The sequence below is a fragment of the Megascapheus bottae genome, chromosome 7, assembly GCF_031878675.1.
Source record: "Megascapheus bottae isolate mThoBot1 chromosome 7, mThoBot2.hap1, whole genome shotgun sequence".
NCBI classification, from domain to species: domain Eukaryota; kingdom Metazoa; phylum Chordata; class Mammalia; order Rodentia; family Geomyidae; genus Megascapheus; species Megascapheus bottae.
In genome coordinates, this window is record NC_143515.1 from 5,528,761 (window position 1) to 5,545,118 (window position 16,358).

Consider the following 16,358-nt stretch of genomic DNA (forward strand, 5'->3'; position numbering starts at 1 on the left):
AAACCTATTCATAACACAAACAGCAGGAAGCCAGAACATCTAAACAATCTACCAATGTGTCATGGAACAAATGGACAAAATAGGCCTTTATGGTATCATAGTGTTATGTTTGGGAGCAGGAAGCAAGAAATTTGTTCTCATCTGAGGCTACCAAAATTTCTGGAGTCTTTAAGATAGCAAGGTTTTTGTTTTTTTAAGTCTGATAATTCTGTCCTAATAGCAACAGAAAACAGGTGCTATTATCATTGCTCTCCCATTTTACAGACAAAATATCAGAGACTGGACAAGTTAATTAACAACACCACAGCTACAGCTAGTAGGTGATAGATACAACTGGGTTTGTGGACAGCAGTTTAAGTTACCATTCAAAGTATATCTGATAACAGCACATGGATAAAGTTAAGTGAGGAGACCAAATGAATTATCATCCAAATTAGGATATTTGAGAGAAAAGGGGCATATTAATGACAAATATATCAGGACAAGAGATCTAAACCATGAATCCTGCGCACAAAGCAAGTGCGTGGTTACCTTAATTGTCATACAAGGAAAGTAAGATGAAACAAAAAGTGTTTCTAAATATTGTTTACGTTGTAATTACTTACTGAGTCACTATTGCATGCCATATACTATTCCAGACAGGGTCAAAATGATAAAGTCCTTTCTCTTAGGAAGTTTACAAACAGGTATTAACTGATGTGCATGTAAGTATCTATGTGTATGATTAGATTTACCATTCAAATTGTGTACATATGTATGCTACATTGTATTTAATACTTTTTCCCCTATAAGTCTATCTGATTTGGCCTATTAGAAGCTAGGAATCATTAACATCCATGAGAAATAATTTCTAAGACCTCCAATGTATGGCTGGATCTGTAGATAGTACTAAAATCTATACATGTTCACATTTATGCTGCTGGATCTATGACAAAACGTAACTTGTAAATAACTAACAATATAACTACTACCAAAATAAGAACAATTGTCACAATATAAAGTTAAGTATAACCATTGTAGATCATTGGTATCTGAAACTGTGGGAGACAAACCATAGATTGGGAAGATTATGGAATTTCAAAAGCATTAAAGCTTTACAGTCTATGCATAATGGAAACACTGGAGCAGGACACAAAAGTTCTAGACTTCATGTTCTAGCTTTGGAATGACCAGTGCATTCTGCCACCTCGTTATATCTACACTATAAAACTTACAGGATTCTTAGGAGTTCTTACCAATACTATATGTGGGTACAACTTTCAGATCTGATTTCAACTGGTTCTCATAAGAATCCTCTGAAAGATGTATTTTGTCTAATTGTGTGTGTGTGTGTGTGTGTGTGTGTGTGTGTGTGTCCTGGAGCTTGAACCAAGGTCTGAGTGGTATCTCTGAGCTGTTTTGCTGAAGGCTAGCTCTCTACCACTTGAGCCACAGTTCTACTTCTGGCTTCTTATTGATTACCTAAAGAATCTCATGGAATTTCCTGCTGGGGTTGGCTTTGAACCTTGATCCTCAGGTCTCAACCTTTTTGAGTAGCTAGGATTACAAACATAAGCCACAAACCTCCAGCATATAGTCTAATTTTCCTATGACAATCTAAGATTGTCAAATGATGTTCAGAGACAAACATGAGACTCAAGTGCATTTCTCTGGCTACAAGGGAGAATGGATGAGATTAGACACTTCAGGTGAACTGGAAGGAATAATGATATGGTTGATTTTGGAATTCTCTAGCATTGGTTCCAGAATCCCCCCATGGATACCAAGTTCTGATGATGTTCAAATCTCTAACATACAATGGAGAGTACTTACCTCTCCCACCCCACACCTCCTATATGCTTTCAAATCTCTTCATTATCTGACCACCCCCTTGCTGTTGAATCCATGCAGAGGGCAGTATGTACCCTAATGTTCTTTTCCATGAAACGTAGGGTGACAGAATCAGACATGGAAGGAAGGTGCCCACCTGTTAGTGTGATAAGTGTGATGCCTACTTACCTAAGTCCTTGAAACTTTGTTCTTTCATCTACTAAAACAAACAAACAAACAAAAACAAAAAACCTGGGAGGAAGAATAATGCCTACCTCCCGTAGCTATTATAAAGGTTAAATAAAATAATGAATGTAAAGCACTCAGCCCAAATAACTAGCAGGTAATAATGTTCCATTCTTGTTCCCTATTACTATTTTATGAAAGAAACTGTGAGAGTCTCACCCATCTCCACCCTCCCAAGCCACAAAAAAAGATGACACTGGTCACATTACACTGCTCAAGTTTCCCACCCTGCTAATCCTTAGGAAACAATTCCTGCTACTCCAGGAAGTGGGAGCAGCAGAAGAACCAGCGGTGGAGTCACAGAAACACAGCCATGGAATTACTTTATGAGGACCCACTGGGGAACTCTTCATGGATAATAAAGTTCTTGAGCCCTCTTAGAGCGCTTCCTCACCAGAGCATGCATGTAAATCTGATTCCTTTTCAGCAGTGAGTTCCTTCTTGTGAGGCAGGGATTGAACCTCCATGAATGCTAGACAAGCATTGAGCCAGCACTGAGCCACAATGCCAGTCTTTACTAGAATATCTTTAAATACAATTATGAGCTTTCATTTTTCCCTCTTTCCTTCCCCTATTTCCCTTTCCATAACAATACAACATAGAATGGACCTGTAATTATGATTCTGGTATAGTCACATGGACAGGGTTTTTTTTTTGCCATTTCCTTTTTTTGCCATTTCTTTTTTTCATATATTTTTATTGTAATTAATGGAGGGTTACATTACATTCACCAGATAGATGGTGCATTACTTCACATACATAGATACCCTTTCTCATGTCTTGGTCCCCATTTCTCTCCCCCCCACCCCCACCCTCATCTTGTTTTCCCCCCTTTCCTATCCAATTTCAAATAACCAAATACGCATATATCCAATATATCAGATAACAAAGTGAGATACTGTAACAATATGAGATAATCAAAGGACAGCAAAAGAGATGAGAGATAACATAGTACATTAAGGACAACAATCATTCATTATATGGCTTTTGTTTCTTTATCCTAGAGGTCCTTTCATTTAGCGTCATACCATGTGGCCTTATGTATCTAGGTTTTGCTCTATTGCAAATCTTTGCTACAAGAGCCCAAGGTTTCTACTGATTATGACGAATGAGGGAAACCATTGAGCCTAAGTTCCTTTGAGTCTGGCTTACTTCACTTAATATGATTTTTTCTAAGTCTTTCCATTTCCTAACAAATGGGGCGATGTCATTCTTTCTGACAGCAGCATAGAATTCCATTGTGTACAAATACCACAACTTGTTGATCCACTCATCAACTGAGAGACATCTAGGTTGGTTCCATATCTTTCCTTTGGTAAATAGTGCTGCAATAAACATCGTTGTGCTAGTAGATTTAGTATGACATGGACAGTTTTTTTTAAAGAATTTCTCATTTATTGGAATGACTAGAGAATGAGAGGAAAACAAGGTATCTTCAAACAAGGGATAAGTCTGAAAACTTAAGATTGGAATGAACAGTGATGAACAGTGTATAATATTGTTTCAGGAAGTGTATCAATTATGATTCATTACACTTAAAAGAAGTAATTACAAGATAGTAACCTGTAATTGTGCAGGTACCATTTAGAATGACAAAACGCCCAGGTCTACACTTCATTGTAATATAACAAACACATGCTTCTCACGGATTAACATTCTTTTTCTATAGAAGTAAAAGCTTTTAAAAAAATACAAATGACTGCCTTCCCACAGGAAAAAATACTCACAGTAGTATTGTAGAAATGATAAGTGCACAAGACAAATATACATCACAACTTTGAGAACTAAGTAGGTAAAGATTTACCAGGACTCTAAAACCAAGCTAATGTCCCAGCTGAATTAAAACATGGACTTTTTATTTCTAATCTAGGATTTCCAGAATTTAGGTTCAATATTTCTTCAACTTCAGCATTATTTATTTCTCCAAACATGAAGATATCAAATGTTAAATGAAGGTAGTATAGTCATAGTTTCATACCTTTAGATACTTTTTTCAAGTGAGAAAAGAAGCCAGATTCTGGTAGATTACACTAGCTACTCAGGAGGCTAAGAATCTCCATTCAAAGCCAGCCAAGCAGAGTAGAAAAATCTACCAGACTGTATCTCCAATTAATGGAGGGCGGGGGAAGCCAGATGAGAAGTGTCACTCATTTGGCAGAGTACTGGCCATAAGGCTCTGACTTCAAACCCCAGTGATGGCACAAAAAAGTGAGAAAAGTACATTTTTTAATTTACATTAAAGAGGAGCCATTGTGATTATCTATGAGAAAATATAGGCATTAATTGTAAACCATACAGAAAGTATCTCTTTAAAATATGTTATGAAAAATATTACTGAGATAGTCAATAATATGGACACACAGTCCCTTCTCAATGAAAACACACATTAATATTAGCCAAAGTCAAAATAAAGGAATATGACTTGCAGACCAGAAATAAAGGAATCTAAGTGAATAACATCAGTAGGATTTTGAACTGCCATGAGCCAGGCAGCTCCTGATATAACTACAAGTCCTATGTCTTAGAATTAGGCATTTTAACACCTACATGAGAACAAGAAATCTGATTTCCGACTGCTAAAGGAAGAACTCTTGCATAAATTCCTGAGTCTCAAAGAACTACTTTGTCCTAAACAAATAAATAGGGAGAGAGAGAGAGAGAGAGAGAGAGAGAGAGAGAGAGAGAGAGAGAGAGAGAGAGAGAGAGAGACCTGTAGACAGAAAAGGGAAAGGAAACAAGACAAATCTTTATGGCTTTGAGCCAAGGAAAGATTCAGTTGTGAAGTATAAAACTCCAGGTTGCCACCACACACTGGTTCACTGGTTTAAGGTGTATAGTAATACTTAATGCATATAATAAAGTATAGCTAAGAAACTAGTACTAGACCGGGAGTTTGGCCTAGTAATAGAGTGCTTGCCTAGCATGCATGAAGACCCAGGTTTGATTCCTGGGTACCACGTACATAGAAAAAGCTGGAAGGGGTGCTGTGGCTCAAGTGGTAGAGCTCTAGCCTTGAGAAAGTCCAAGGATAGTGCTCAGGCCCTGAGTTCAAGCTCTAGGATTTGGCAAAAAAAAATAATAGTAAAAAGAAACTAGTACTAAAGTGGATCATTGAAGCTATAGATTCCAGGTATGAAAATATTCAAAAATGCTATAAGAACAATGTGTAGCTTAAGAAAAATAGACTTAACCAAATAAACATCCCTTTGTGTGACTAGGCAGACCATGCCATCGCATTCTACGTGAGAAATAGCCAAGAAGTATCAGCCCCCTGAAAACTAGAAGTCAAAAAATAACTATAAGATGAATATAGTTTAAATAAGTAATGAAAGGAGGAATGGAAATTTAAGTATTAGTAGTAATTGAGTAAGTGTAATTAAGTAGAACAAAATGAACAACATGCAGAAAGACTTGAAAAAGTATCAGAAAATTAAAATAAAAATATAATTAGGATAAAAAAACTAGTGATTATGTTCCTACAGATTAGAAACATACTGAGAGGTACGAGGTAAGTAGGATAAAAATTAATAATGAAATCCATGAGAAATAAAGGAATGAAAAGAGAGGGAAGGCACCAAGAAATTCTATCCACGTGAAATGATAATGAGCTCCAGCCAGCAATTACCCAGGAATATTTTCATTTAAGAGAAGAAACAATGGGGGGTGGGGGGGAGAGGGAAATGGGTACCAAGACATGTGAAAGGGTATCAATGTGTGTGAATTAATGCACCTTCTATCTGGCAAATATCATGTAACCCTTTTACTAATTACAATAAAAAAAATTTTTTAAAAAGAGAAGAAACAAAATAAAGATATTTCATATAAAACTGAACACTAGGGTTTATACTTCAATCAAAGTGGAGCAATTTAGAAGGAAAAAAGGTGACAAACATGCTTGCAAATCTAAATAAATCTTATAGTAAATGCAATCTAATTTTGAAGAAGAGTAGTACAAGGTAAACTCACTAATAATTCTGACAAAGGCATTTAAAACTAATAAAGTTCAAATATGACTCAAGAAGAAGATAATAACAATAATAAAAAAGTAAATGTTATGCTCCAGGAAATAGATATTAACTATTTTATTTCTCACAATAGTCTATGCATTACATTTTATTTTCATTTTTATTTTTGTTGGTCATGGGGCTTGAACCCTGGGCCTGGGCTCTACAGCTCAAAGCTACCACCCTTGAGCTAATGCATCACTTTCAGTGTTCTAGTGGTTAATTGGAGATAAGGTCTCATTCTCTTTAGTGCCCAAGCTGGCTTTGAACCACGATCCTCAGATCTCCTGAGTAGCTAAGATTACAGGCATGAGCCACTGTGCCCAACTGGCATTTTATACAGAAAACAACTGAGACCAACGAGTTCCAGTTTATGTTCCTCAAGTCATCCGAAACAGAATAGACAAGAAAACATGAGTGGAGACTAACTCTAAGCATTCTGATTGGCTATTTTTATATCAGATATTCATAATAATTAATGAATAGCCTTCAAAGACTAGCAACCTAAAAGACAAAATAATGGCTTAGTAAAAATTAACCTAGCTAAAATACTGCAAGAAAGAAAAGACATCAAAGCACAGTAAAATACATCACAAAGTAAGTCCGAATAAATCATTACTTACAATAAGCGTGACTGTATTTCTGTTTGATAAACTGAAGCAATTTCAAAATTTAAAAATAGGAGCTAGATGAGGTTAGAAAAGGATAAAAGAGGTGACACTGATAAATTTGTCATAAACCAAAGTGTTGCATTGGAACCCCATTGTATACGTACTTAAGGACAATAGAATTACAATAAAAAATGAAATTTAAAAATAAAAAATCCAACTATATCATTTAATGAAAGATCTGAATAAAAAGAATGCAACTGATTTGTTGGCAAAGGTACCAGAGAAGATATATCTGGAAAACACTGATGTGGGGAACACACATAAGGCAAATGTATGCAAATCTCCACATCTACAGACATAATAATATAAAAACATCAGCTTGCAGGCGCAAGAATAGAATTCAAGGAAGAACTCATTAAAAGATATAACAACATTAAATCAGAAAGGACTGAAAAACACAGTATCAAATCATGTCCAAAAGAAATTGAGGAAAGTATAATTAATATCACAGCTCTAATAGTTGATACTATGTAGCCCAGAAATGGACAAAGTCTCCAAAACCTAGGAATATGATTGGAGAATTTAACACCATAATTAGAAACTTCTTTCCATGTATATGTTCATTATGCATGTATACATGCATAAAATATTCACCCACTGTGGAATATACATTCTTCTCAAGCTAATATATAAAATGTAGCATTAAAAGTCCCATATTAAGTTACAAAGGATTTCCCAATCAATACTGAAAATTCATATCAAACTTATCCAACCCAAATGTAAAAATATGTATAAAATCTAGAACTATAAATCTTTGTGTATTCATTAACCAAAACATGAAATTCCAAATAATTACTGAAAAAGAATAAAAAAAATCACTGGGCAATGGTCACGGTGGCTCATGCCTGTAATCCTAGCTACTCAGAAGGCTGAGATCTGAGGATGGTGGTTCAAAGTCAGCCCAAGCACTAAAGAATGTGAGACTCTTACCTCCAATTAATCTCTAGAAAATGGGAAGTGGAGCTGTGGCTCAAGGGTAGAGTGGGTAGCCTTGATCTGAAGAGATCAGGGATAGTGCCCAAGTCCAGAGTTCAAGCCCATGACCTGCTCCCCAAAAAAACTTGAAAATATTGAAAACTAAATGACAGTGAAGATTCTATACCAAAAAATCTACATAATGGACAAAAAGTAGGTATATTTCCAGATTGTATTTTATTTTTATTTTGTGCCAGTTTTGGGGCTTGGGCTCAGGGCCCAGACACTGTCCTTTACTTTTTTTTGCTTAATGTTGGTACTTTAGTACTTGAGCCCTATCTCTACTTCCAGATTTTTAGTGGTTAATTGAAGATAAGCATAAGATAGACATTTCTGCCCCAGCTTGGTTAGAAGAAAGATCCTCAGATCTCAGCCTCCTGAGCAACAAGGGTTAATACACAATACTGCTATTCTTCTAGGAAAGATCCTTTTGCCTCCTGAGTTTTCTTTAAGAATTTTACTTAATAATCCAATTTTAGGTCATGGCTCATTTCTTTCATTTTATAAGGATCAAATTCATTTTATGGACTTCAATTTGGTGGTTCAGATAAGACTCACCAAGCATTTATTCTGGATTTCTAAGTGATGTCTTATAGTAAATTCTCTTTTTTGAAGAGCTGTAGTTTCCTACTGAATAGTCAAAATGATATACAACTTATATGGAAAGCCATTTTCCGGAAATTTTCTGTCTGTATCTTCATTATTATTATCTGCAATAAAGGTTATTATCATTATCTACAATAAAGGCTATTTTACCTAAACTTTTCATATCATGAGTATGTATTTGTTATCACTTAGTTTTAAGTATTGAGCACATTATTGGCTTTAAAATTAATGAGCACAACAAAGCATCGACAGTTTGGAGAAAATGTGAAACTAAAATAATGTCTTATTAGAAACCATAACAAGTAAACTATTGAAGCAACTTTGTACATTTAAATAAGACTGATATCATTTTAGCATAAATTAATGTCACTTTTGGAACTCAGGTTCAGAAGAACATAATATACCATGAACAAAACTGTTGAAATTATAGTTACTATCAGTAGCTGGGAATGAGTAATTACTCTTGTAGGTACAGTGAAAATCAGCATTTTAGAAAAATAAATTAATTAGTGATCCAAGTTTTCAACTGATGAATAAGCCCAAATAAAGTATGGATAAGTACATCAAAATGGTAGGAAGAGATATCATTATATCAGAAGTCAACTGAAAGCTAATTTCCATTCATTTATTTATTTCCTCTCAGTTGTGGAACTTAAACTCAGGTCCTGTGTCCTGAACTCTTTTGTTCAAGGTGTGTTCTACTACTTTCAGCCACAGTCCCACTTTAAATTTTCTGGTGGTTAATTGGACATAAGAATCTCAAGGCCTTAAAAAGAAATAAGATTCTCAAGGGTTTGTCTGTCCAGGCTGGCTTTGAACTGCAAACCTCAGGTATCAGCCTTCTTAGTAACTAGGATTACAGGCATAAGCCACCAGCGTCTGGCTGAAAGCTGATATTTTTTTTAGCTGTAAGATACATTAGCTTCTGAGAAATTTAATCAAGAAAGACAAGAATAGACAGACCTTGATGGCTTGTACCTGTAATCCTAGCTACTCAGGAGGCTGAGATCTGAAGATGAGGGTTTGAAGCTAGCCCAAGCAGAAAAGTCTCCATAAGACTCTTACCTCCAATAAACTACTCAAAAAAGCTGGAAGTGGCACTGTGGGTCAAGTGGTAGAGTTCTAGCCTTGGGCATAAAAAGGCTCAGGGACAGTTCCCGGCCTTGATTTCAAGCTCCAGAACTGGCACAAAAAAAAATTAAAAAACAAGAATAAAAATATTGGAGCAAGATCTGGTATACAGCCACAGATAATGAGGAGGTAGAGATCAAGATCACAGATGCAGGCCTGCTGAGGATGAAAATTTTGTCATGACACATCTCAATAAGTAAGCCAGGCAGCATTCTATGTTGGAGGTATGTGTAGAAGGATTTGGCTCAAGGCAAGCTCTTGGTAAAAACATGAGATCTTACCTAAAAAACAACTGGAGTCAAAAACCTGGGAGTGTGGTTCAAGAAGGGGAGCATCTTCTTAACAAGTGTAAGACCCTGAGTTCAAAGCCTACTACTGTCAATTTTTTTGTGCCAGTCCTGGGCTTGAGCTCAGGGCCTGAGCACTGTCCTTGGACTATCTCAAGGCTAGAGCTCTACCACTTGAGCCTCAGCACCACTTCTGGCTTTTTCCTATGTATGTGGTACCTAGGAATTGAACCTGGTCTTTGTGCATGCTAGGCAAGCACTCTACCAGTAGGCCAAACTTGTGGCCCCTGTCAAATTTTTTAAAGAATAAAAAATATTAGCAGAAAAATAGGAGATCTTTAAAATCAGAAAATGTATTTCTTCTGACACACATACAAAACTCTACATCACTGAAATGATCCAAGAAACAAACAAAAATCAAACAGAATTATAAATTAATAAACACAATTAAATCATTGTTCGAAATCTATCCCAATATTCCAAACTCTCCAGCTCACTCCATTTTTATAGGCAAGGTTTTATAACCCCATGAAGAACAATTTAATGTGAATAATCTTTATGAACTCCTTAGGACTTTATTTTTATTAAAAATTTATTTTTAATCCTTTTATTCTGAGAGCTTTAAGATATTCAGACACTGAAAAATTCCACAAGAAATGATGCATCTCGTTCATAATAAATGCTATTCTCCCTATTATACTTGATAAAAAACAAGCAGTAACATTTTTAATTGATGAAAAGATATCTGACATTATTCTAACAGGCACAAAAGTATTTCTTCAGTATGGCATAGTGACAAAATGAAAGAATCTGCCTAAGTTAGTTTTAAAAAGAAAATGGGAACTGTCTCAAAGTCATCCTTCAGAAGTAGGGGGGACCTTACTGGATGGAATACTTGGGAGAGAATGAATATAAACTTTCCTTCCTGTCTGATGAAGACCCAGTGCATGCTGGGAGCATACTGATATTGGAAGCCCTTTGAAAGTGAATGGGGTTCAAATAATGAGTGAAGACTTGGAGCTTCATCCCTTTAACCAACGATGATCCATAAGCTTCAGGTAAGTCAAACAGAAACACACCACAAGAAACAAACAAAAACACAAGGAAAAGTATTTTCAGAGATCCCAATCTCTGTTAGTCAGAGAGGTATGTAATTCTTGAGTTTCATATTTCCATTTCAAGACAATTTGGAGACCAGAGGAAACATCTTTGTGAGCCAAATTGTTTTCTGCCTTTCCCTTAAAATAATAAGAATGCAATTTATTTGACTTCCAGAGAGCAAGATGGGGAGAAGTAGAAAATTCTGCAGTCTAATCCCAGCTTTAGAGACAAAGGACCTGAATAGGACAAGGTTATCAGTGTGGAGGCGGGGCCAACAGAGCAGCTGAGGAGATCTCAGGATACTACTAGGGCACAGGAGGAAGTTCAGGATGAAGAAGAGAGCTCTGTGGTTTCAAAGGGCAAGGACCTCATGAACCCTGAACCCTGAGCGGAGCTAGAATTCACAGGCCAGTTTACTCAGGTGAGAACCAACCTCACTGACTGAGTTCACAGGAAAAGAAATCAGAGTAGTTTAAAAATACACCAAGAAAAATTTTCTCTTCTTGATTCATTAACTACTTATTTTAACTACTGAGACTGTCAAATGCCAACCCTGAACACAGGATTAATCAGATGTGTATAGATTTATAACTATAAAAAAATTCAGTAGCTGCTCAAAATATAAATATTCAAAGTGAAAGAATAATAAGAATCACATGTGCAGGGACTCAAGGAAAAAACAAACTAGGAAATGTTCCTTGCTAAAAATCTTTAAAGCTTTTCCAAGATGTACTAAATTTACTATGCTCTATTACTTGTTTTGTTACTTCACATACACATACATATCATCATTTTCGTCATCGCCATCCCTTCAGGAACTACAGAACTGCCTTAAAAAAACAGAGTAAGTTAAGTAAAAAAAAAAACACAGAATAATTAATAAGTTAATATCCTCTGATAATCATACCAAACAATGGGAAGTTGAATTTTTCAATAAAAATTTGTCTGCCTTCAAAGTATAGTATTTTTAAGGTTACAATGTGTTGCAATCTAGAAAACTGTTATAAATTCATGAAAGATTATTTAAACCTCCTACAAATGTTGTTAGGAGCTTCCACTTTGGGTAACCTGTTCATCCTTGTATGGATTAATCACTGACCAAGTTTCTTCATGTTCTCTGGGACAGGTAAATTCAGGAACACCAGGTACTTGAATAAAAGCACCCCCAATGAATTCACAGCATGCTACCTGGTTTGGCATTTGGGTTTCCTCAGAGCTTCACATTCTCCTACAAAGTTCCAATCATCCTCCTTTCCAAATTTAAGGAATTTAGGACATGGAGGGTCCCCCTGCCCAAAATGATAGTTCCTCCAAGGCGAAAGTTAGAATTTCAGTGACTCCATCTCTGTTTAATCATCCATGAGATTGTCTCACAGCTCCAGGAAAGTCTTGCTCAAAGCTAAAAGATTTGAGGACCTTGGTAGATGTTGAGTTAAAGAGTTGGGAATTCTTGACATTTGCAGGTTCCTCCAGGAACGCAGCTGAAGAATCAAGAAAGAATTGGACTATGAAAACAACAACAACAACAACAACCAGGTGTGATACTTTATGCTTTTAATCCCAGCTACTAGGGTGGTGGTAGGAGGATCACAGTCTTAAGTCAACTTAAGTAAAAGTAGAAGACTAATTAATATAACAAAACAAACTAAAAGCAAAGGACTATTGTCCTGGCTTCAATGGTAAAGTATCTGCCAACAAGCTCAGGATCCTGAGTACAAATTCTACTACAACAGAAAAAAGAAAAGCACGTGTATAGTGAATAGCCAAGTATTCACTTTTGAAACTCTAACACGACATTTTTTTTACCCCATGATCTACACTCTTCAAATAACCCCTGAGATCTATAACTGACTACCCCAAACCCTGTCTGGGTGGCACACATGAACATCTGTGCTATCACCTCTGCACTGCTCACAGGCAAGAAGGAAAAAGACAAATACATGGGAACAAGAGATACGGAATTCAAGAAAGCATGCGAATTCAATGGGAATGATTTCCACCAGCCAATACAATAGAGGTAAGACAAGAACATCCGGGCACAGAAAGCTCCTACTAGGTAGATAAATATACCTGTGATATCTGGTACACACAGTGAAAACATCTTTTAATAAAATACCACACAATTAAAAGATGACTAGAACAACACCAGGAGAGAGAACAAGTGTGTGCACGGCCATCCTTCAAATAAGAACTCTTAAAGATGGCTGAGACTGAGACAGGAAGAGAGAGAAACACAGAGTTGCCTATGGCAGTGGCAAAGAGCCTAGAATGCTAAGACCAGCGGTAAGGCCACTGCCATGACTGTGCCAGGGCCACTGCTACTGAAGATGACAATTGTGTCCTGCCCTCTCCTTACAGTGTCCTAGAATGTGGGATGTAACTATTTCCATTCACCCTCGCAAACGAACGAGCCTCCAGGGCAGACACAAAGATAAAGAGAGACATCAGACAGGCCTGGCTAGAGCTCTGGCTCAGTTTCTCAGTGTCCAGGCTATCATACCTACCCAGGATGGAGGGTGTGAAAATGAGGGATAATGAACTTAAGTGCCTACTAGCGGCTATAATTAGTGTAATTAATCTGATTAAAATAATCAGGAGTGAAGAACAGAAGGAGTAGGAATAGAAAAGGCAACAGGGATGCAATAATAGAAAGTAGGTACCAGCACAACCCTGAAGTGACAGGTAGTATGACAGGAAACAGAATAACGCATTTAGCTCCCAATCATGTAACTCTCACATTTCGGTTTCTACCCATCTCTCAGAAGAGACTCTAAAAGCCCTAAACTCCCTACAGGCAGCAGTGCTGTGGTTGAGACCCTTTGAAGACACAGCTTCTGAGTTTATCTTTGGAGACCACAGGTTTATATCTCTTTGTGAGAGACAGGGAAATCCAGCTACCTCTGCTCAGGGGGAATTAAAACACTCAACAGACAGCACACTGCCAAAATCAGGCAATTACAGACTTGGAAGTCATTAAACAGCATGGTGCGCCTTTGTTCTCCAATATGATCTAATTAATGTAATCAGACAGAGAAGTGTGCCTTATGCTTACCTCCCTGAACAGCCACCCTCTTATATATCATCATCTCCACCTGTCTTGCAATATCCTTCTAACTTATGTCTTTGTTCACTCCTCTCTGAAACATTGGCCCCTGTTTTCTCCAACCAGCCAGATTTTGGTCATCCTTGAAAAGCCAGTTGACATACTTCCTCTCTTCAGGAGGTGATCCCAGCCTCCCTGAGGACACCCTGTTGGGTTTTCTGAACTTTACACCCCACTCTGTTCTTTCCTGGGAGCTTATCACAGACGTCCCTTCCCACTGGTCAATGCTTCCCTCTAGAATCACAGGCAATGTGTCTTTTCCTCCTTTACAAAAATTCACCCCATCTAACAAGGCAAATGTCTGCAACCAAAGTAACAAGGGCATCCTTTTGAGCCTCACTTTGTAACTTTCTTGTCCAACAAGACAATAGCAATTAACACATTATAAAAAGTCAAGCCTTATTATTGAATACAAGAAGTAAAATAAAGCTCCATGATGACATATATAAGATGAGATGGGGAAAGCATTGTAGAATGCTTTCCAAATAAGAGTTCAAGATATTCTGCTGGGAAAGAGTAGGTATTGACTAATGAGAGAGAAAGGGAGAAAGGAAAGCAGAGCATGCTCGGGGGTGAATAATACATACATATATATATATATATATGTATCACATGTTATACAGGCAGGCAGCATATGACAAACAACACAGACCTTTTTATTTTTTTTTCTTAATGCTGATGTTACAAGTCTTAAATTTGTATCTGCCTCATTGGCCTTGTCACCTCTAAAGCAAATGCTTCCTGGAGAGTGACAACCCAAGAAACAGGGGACCCGGGGCACTCCAGTGTTCTTGGTCATTTGGCTAATCAGGGACGAGCCAGGGTCCCTGGCACAGCCCAGGAACTCTTTCCTGCACACGTGGGGTTTTAGATTTTACTCTCCCTGCTGGCTTGTCCCTAAGAAGTACCTCCCCACCCCCCACCCCCAGCTTCCAGACTTCTTCCCTCTGCAAATAAGTCTTTCTGAACTTGGGCAGAGAGCTGTCAAACTTGGCATTCCATGCAGAAGTCAGTAGCAAAGGCTAAGTTTCTATTGTCTAATCCTTCGGGGAGCACTTCAAGGCCGTGGCCCACTTAAGAGTCAAAGTATGAAATGTCTTCTCGACAATCATAGTCACTGGCAGAAGCGGTTGGGTAGCCCGGTCTTGGGTCTGGGGCGAAGTGGGCACGAGTGATGAGAGGGAGATCAAGTCACCTAAATCAGTCACCACCAGACGTTCCCCAACCCCAGCCCGTGGGTCCAGCTCGCTTACCGATCTTGGCCAGAGAAGCCAGCAGGATCCACAGCGTGATCTCGAAGGGGATCTGCACGTGGGGGTAATCCAGGGTGAACACAGGCAGCCGACTTTCCTCGAACGGCGTAGTTCCCGGGGCCACCACGCTCGCGGGGCTGGGAGGGTTGGAGCTGGTGCCCCCGGCCCTCGGCGCGTCCAGCAGCGTCTCCGCCAGGGTGCCCACCGGCCCCGCCACCTGCAGGAGCAGCAGCAGCAGCAGCAGCAGCGGCGGCGGCGGCATCAGCCTGGGGAGCGACGCCCGGAGGCTCCGCCCGGTGCCCACGGGTTCCATGGGGTCGGCTCTGAGTGCAGACGCGGAGCCGGGCGCTGGGCGTCCTCAGCGCATCGCGCTGGCTGGGACAGCGCCACCAGCACGGGCCCCCGCGGAGAGCCGGACGGCCGAAGTCACCGGGGCGGGATCTCCGCGGGCGGCGGCGGGCCGGGGGCTCCGCCGCGCGGGGCTCGCGCTGGGGCAAGGCACGCGCAGCCGCCACGAGAAGCCACGGCGCGGACCTTGGGCTGCGCTCAGCCGCCCTTAGCGGCCCGCCGCCAGCCCATGCCGGGTCCGCGGCTCGCGGGGCCGCAGCTGCAGGCCCTGCCCCGGGCGGCCCGCGAGCCGGCGGGCGGGGACGGGGGCGGGGCGGGCGCGGCGCCCCGGCTGGCTGCGGGCGGGGACCGGGAAACGACCTGGGCACCGCGCACCTGCCGGAGCCCGAGGGCCAGCGCGGGCGCCAGAAGCCGCGGGGGCGATGGCTCTGCGCCCTTCTCTCCCACGCCGTGTGCCAAGACCCGCCGCCCCCTCTCCCTCGCCCCCGGTGCCGACCGGCTGTGGGTGGAATCGCGGCGCAGCGCGCACGGTGACCGGAGCTGTCCCCGCCCCGGAGGCCGCGTCGGGCGTCCGTCCAGGCAAGGGACCGGCGCGACCCACGCGTCGCGCCCTTCCCCCACCCGGAGCCACCCTGCAGGTTCCTGCGTGGAGACTCCCCGGTGAGCTGGGCACGCCAGGAGCGCGCCGCGGGCTCCAACACCGGAGACCCCAGGCCCGGTGGGAAGAGGGGCTGCCATCACCCCAAATACTGGACGTTGCTGGGGCCAGACACGTCTACTGCGGAGCTATCTGGGTTGTTCAGAAAGTTGAGGAAAGCCTCACT

General features: G+C 40.1%; 1 protein-coding gene across 1 annotated transcript in view; it reads right to left on the reverse strand.

Moving 5' to 3' along the window:
- The window catches only part of Slc9a2 (solute carrier family 9 member A2), a 98,331-nt gene extending 82,832 nt beyond the window's left edge, over positions 1–15,499 (reverse strand). Inside the window, exon 1 of the mRNA XM_090336297.1 lies at positions 15,187–15,499. Coding sequence (XP_090192423.1) covers positions 15,187–15,499 — 313 coding nt within the window. The remainder of the gene's footprint in view (positions 1–15,186) is intronic.
- Between the last annotated feature and the right edge of the window lie 859 nt (positions 15,500–16,358).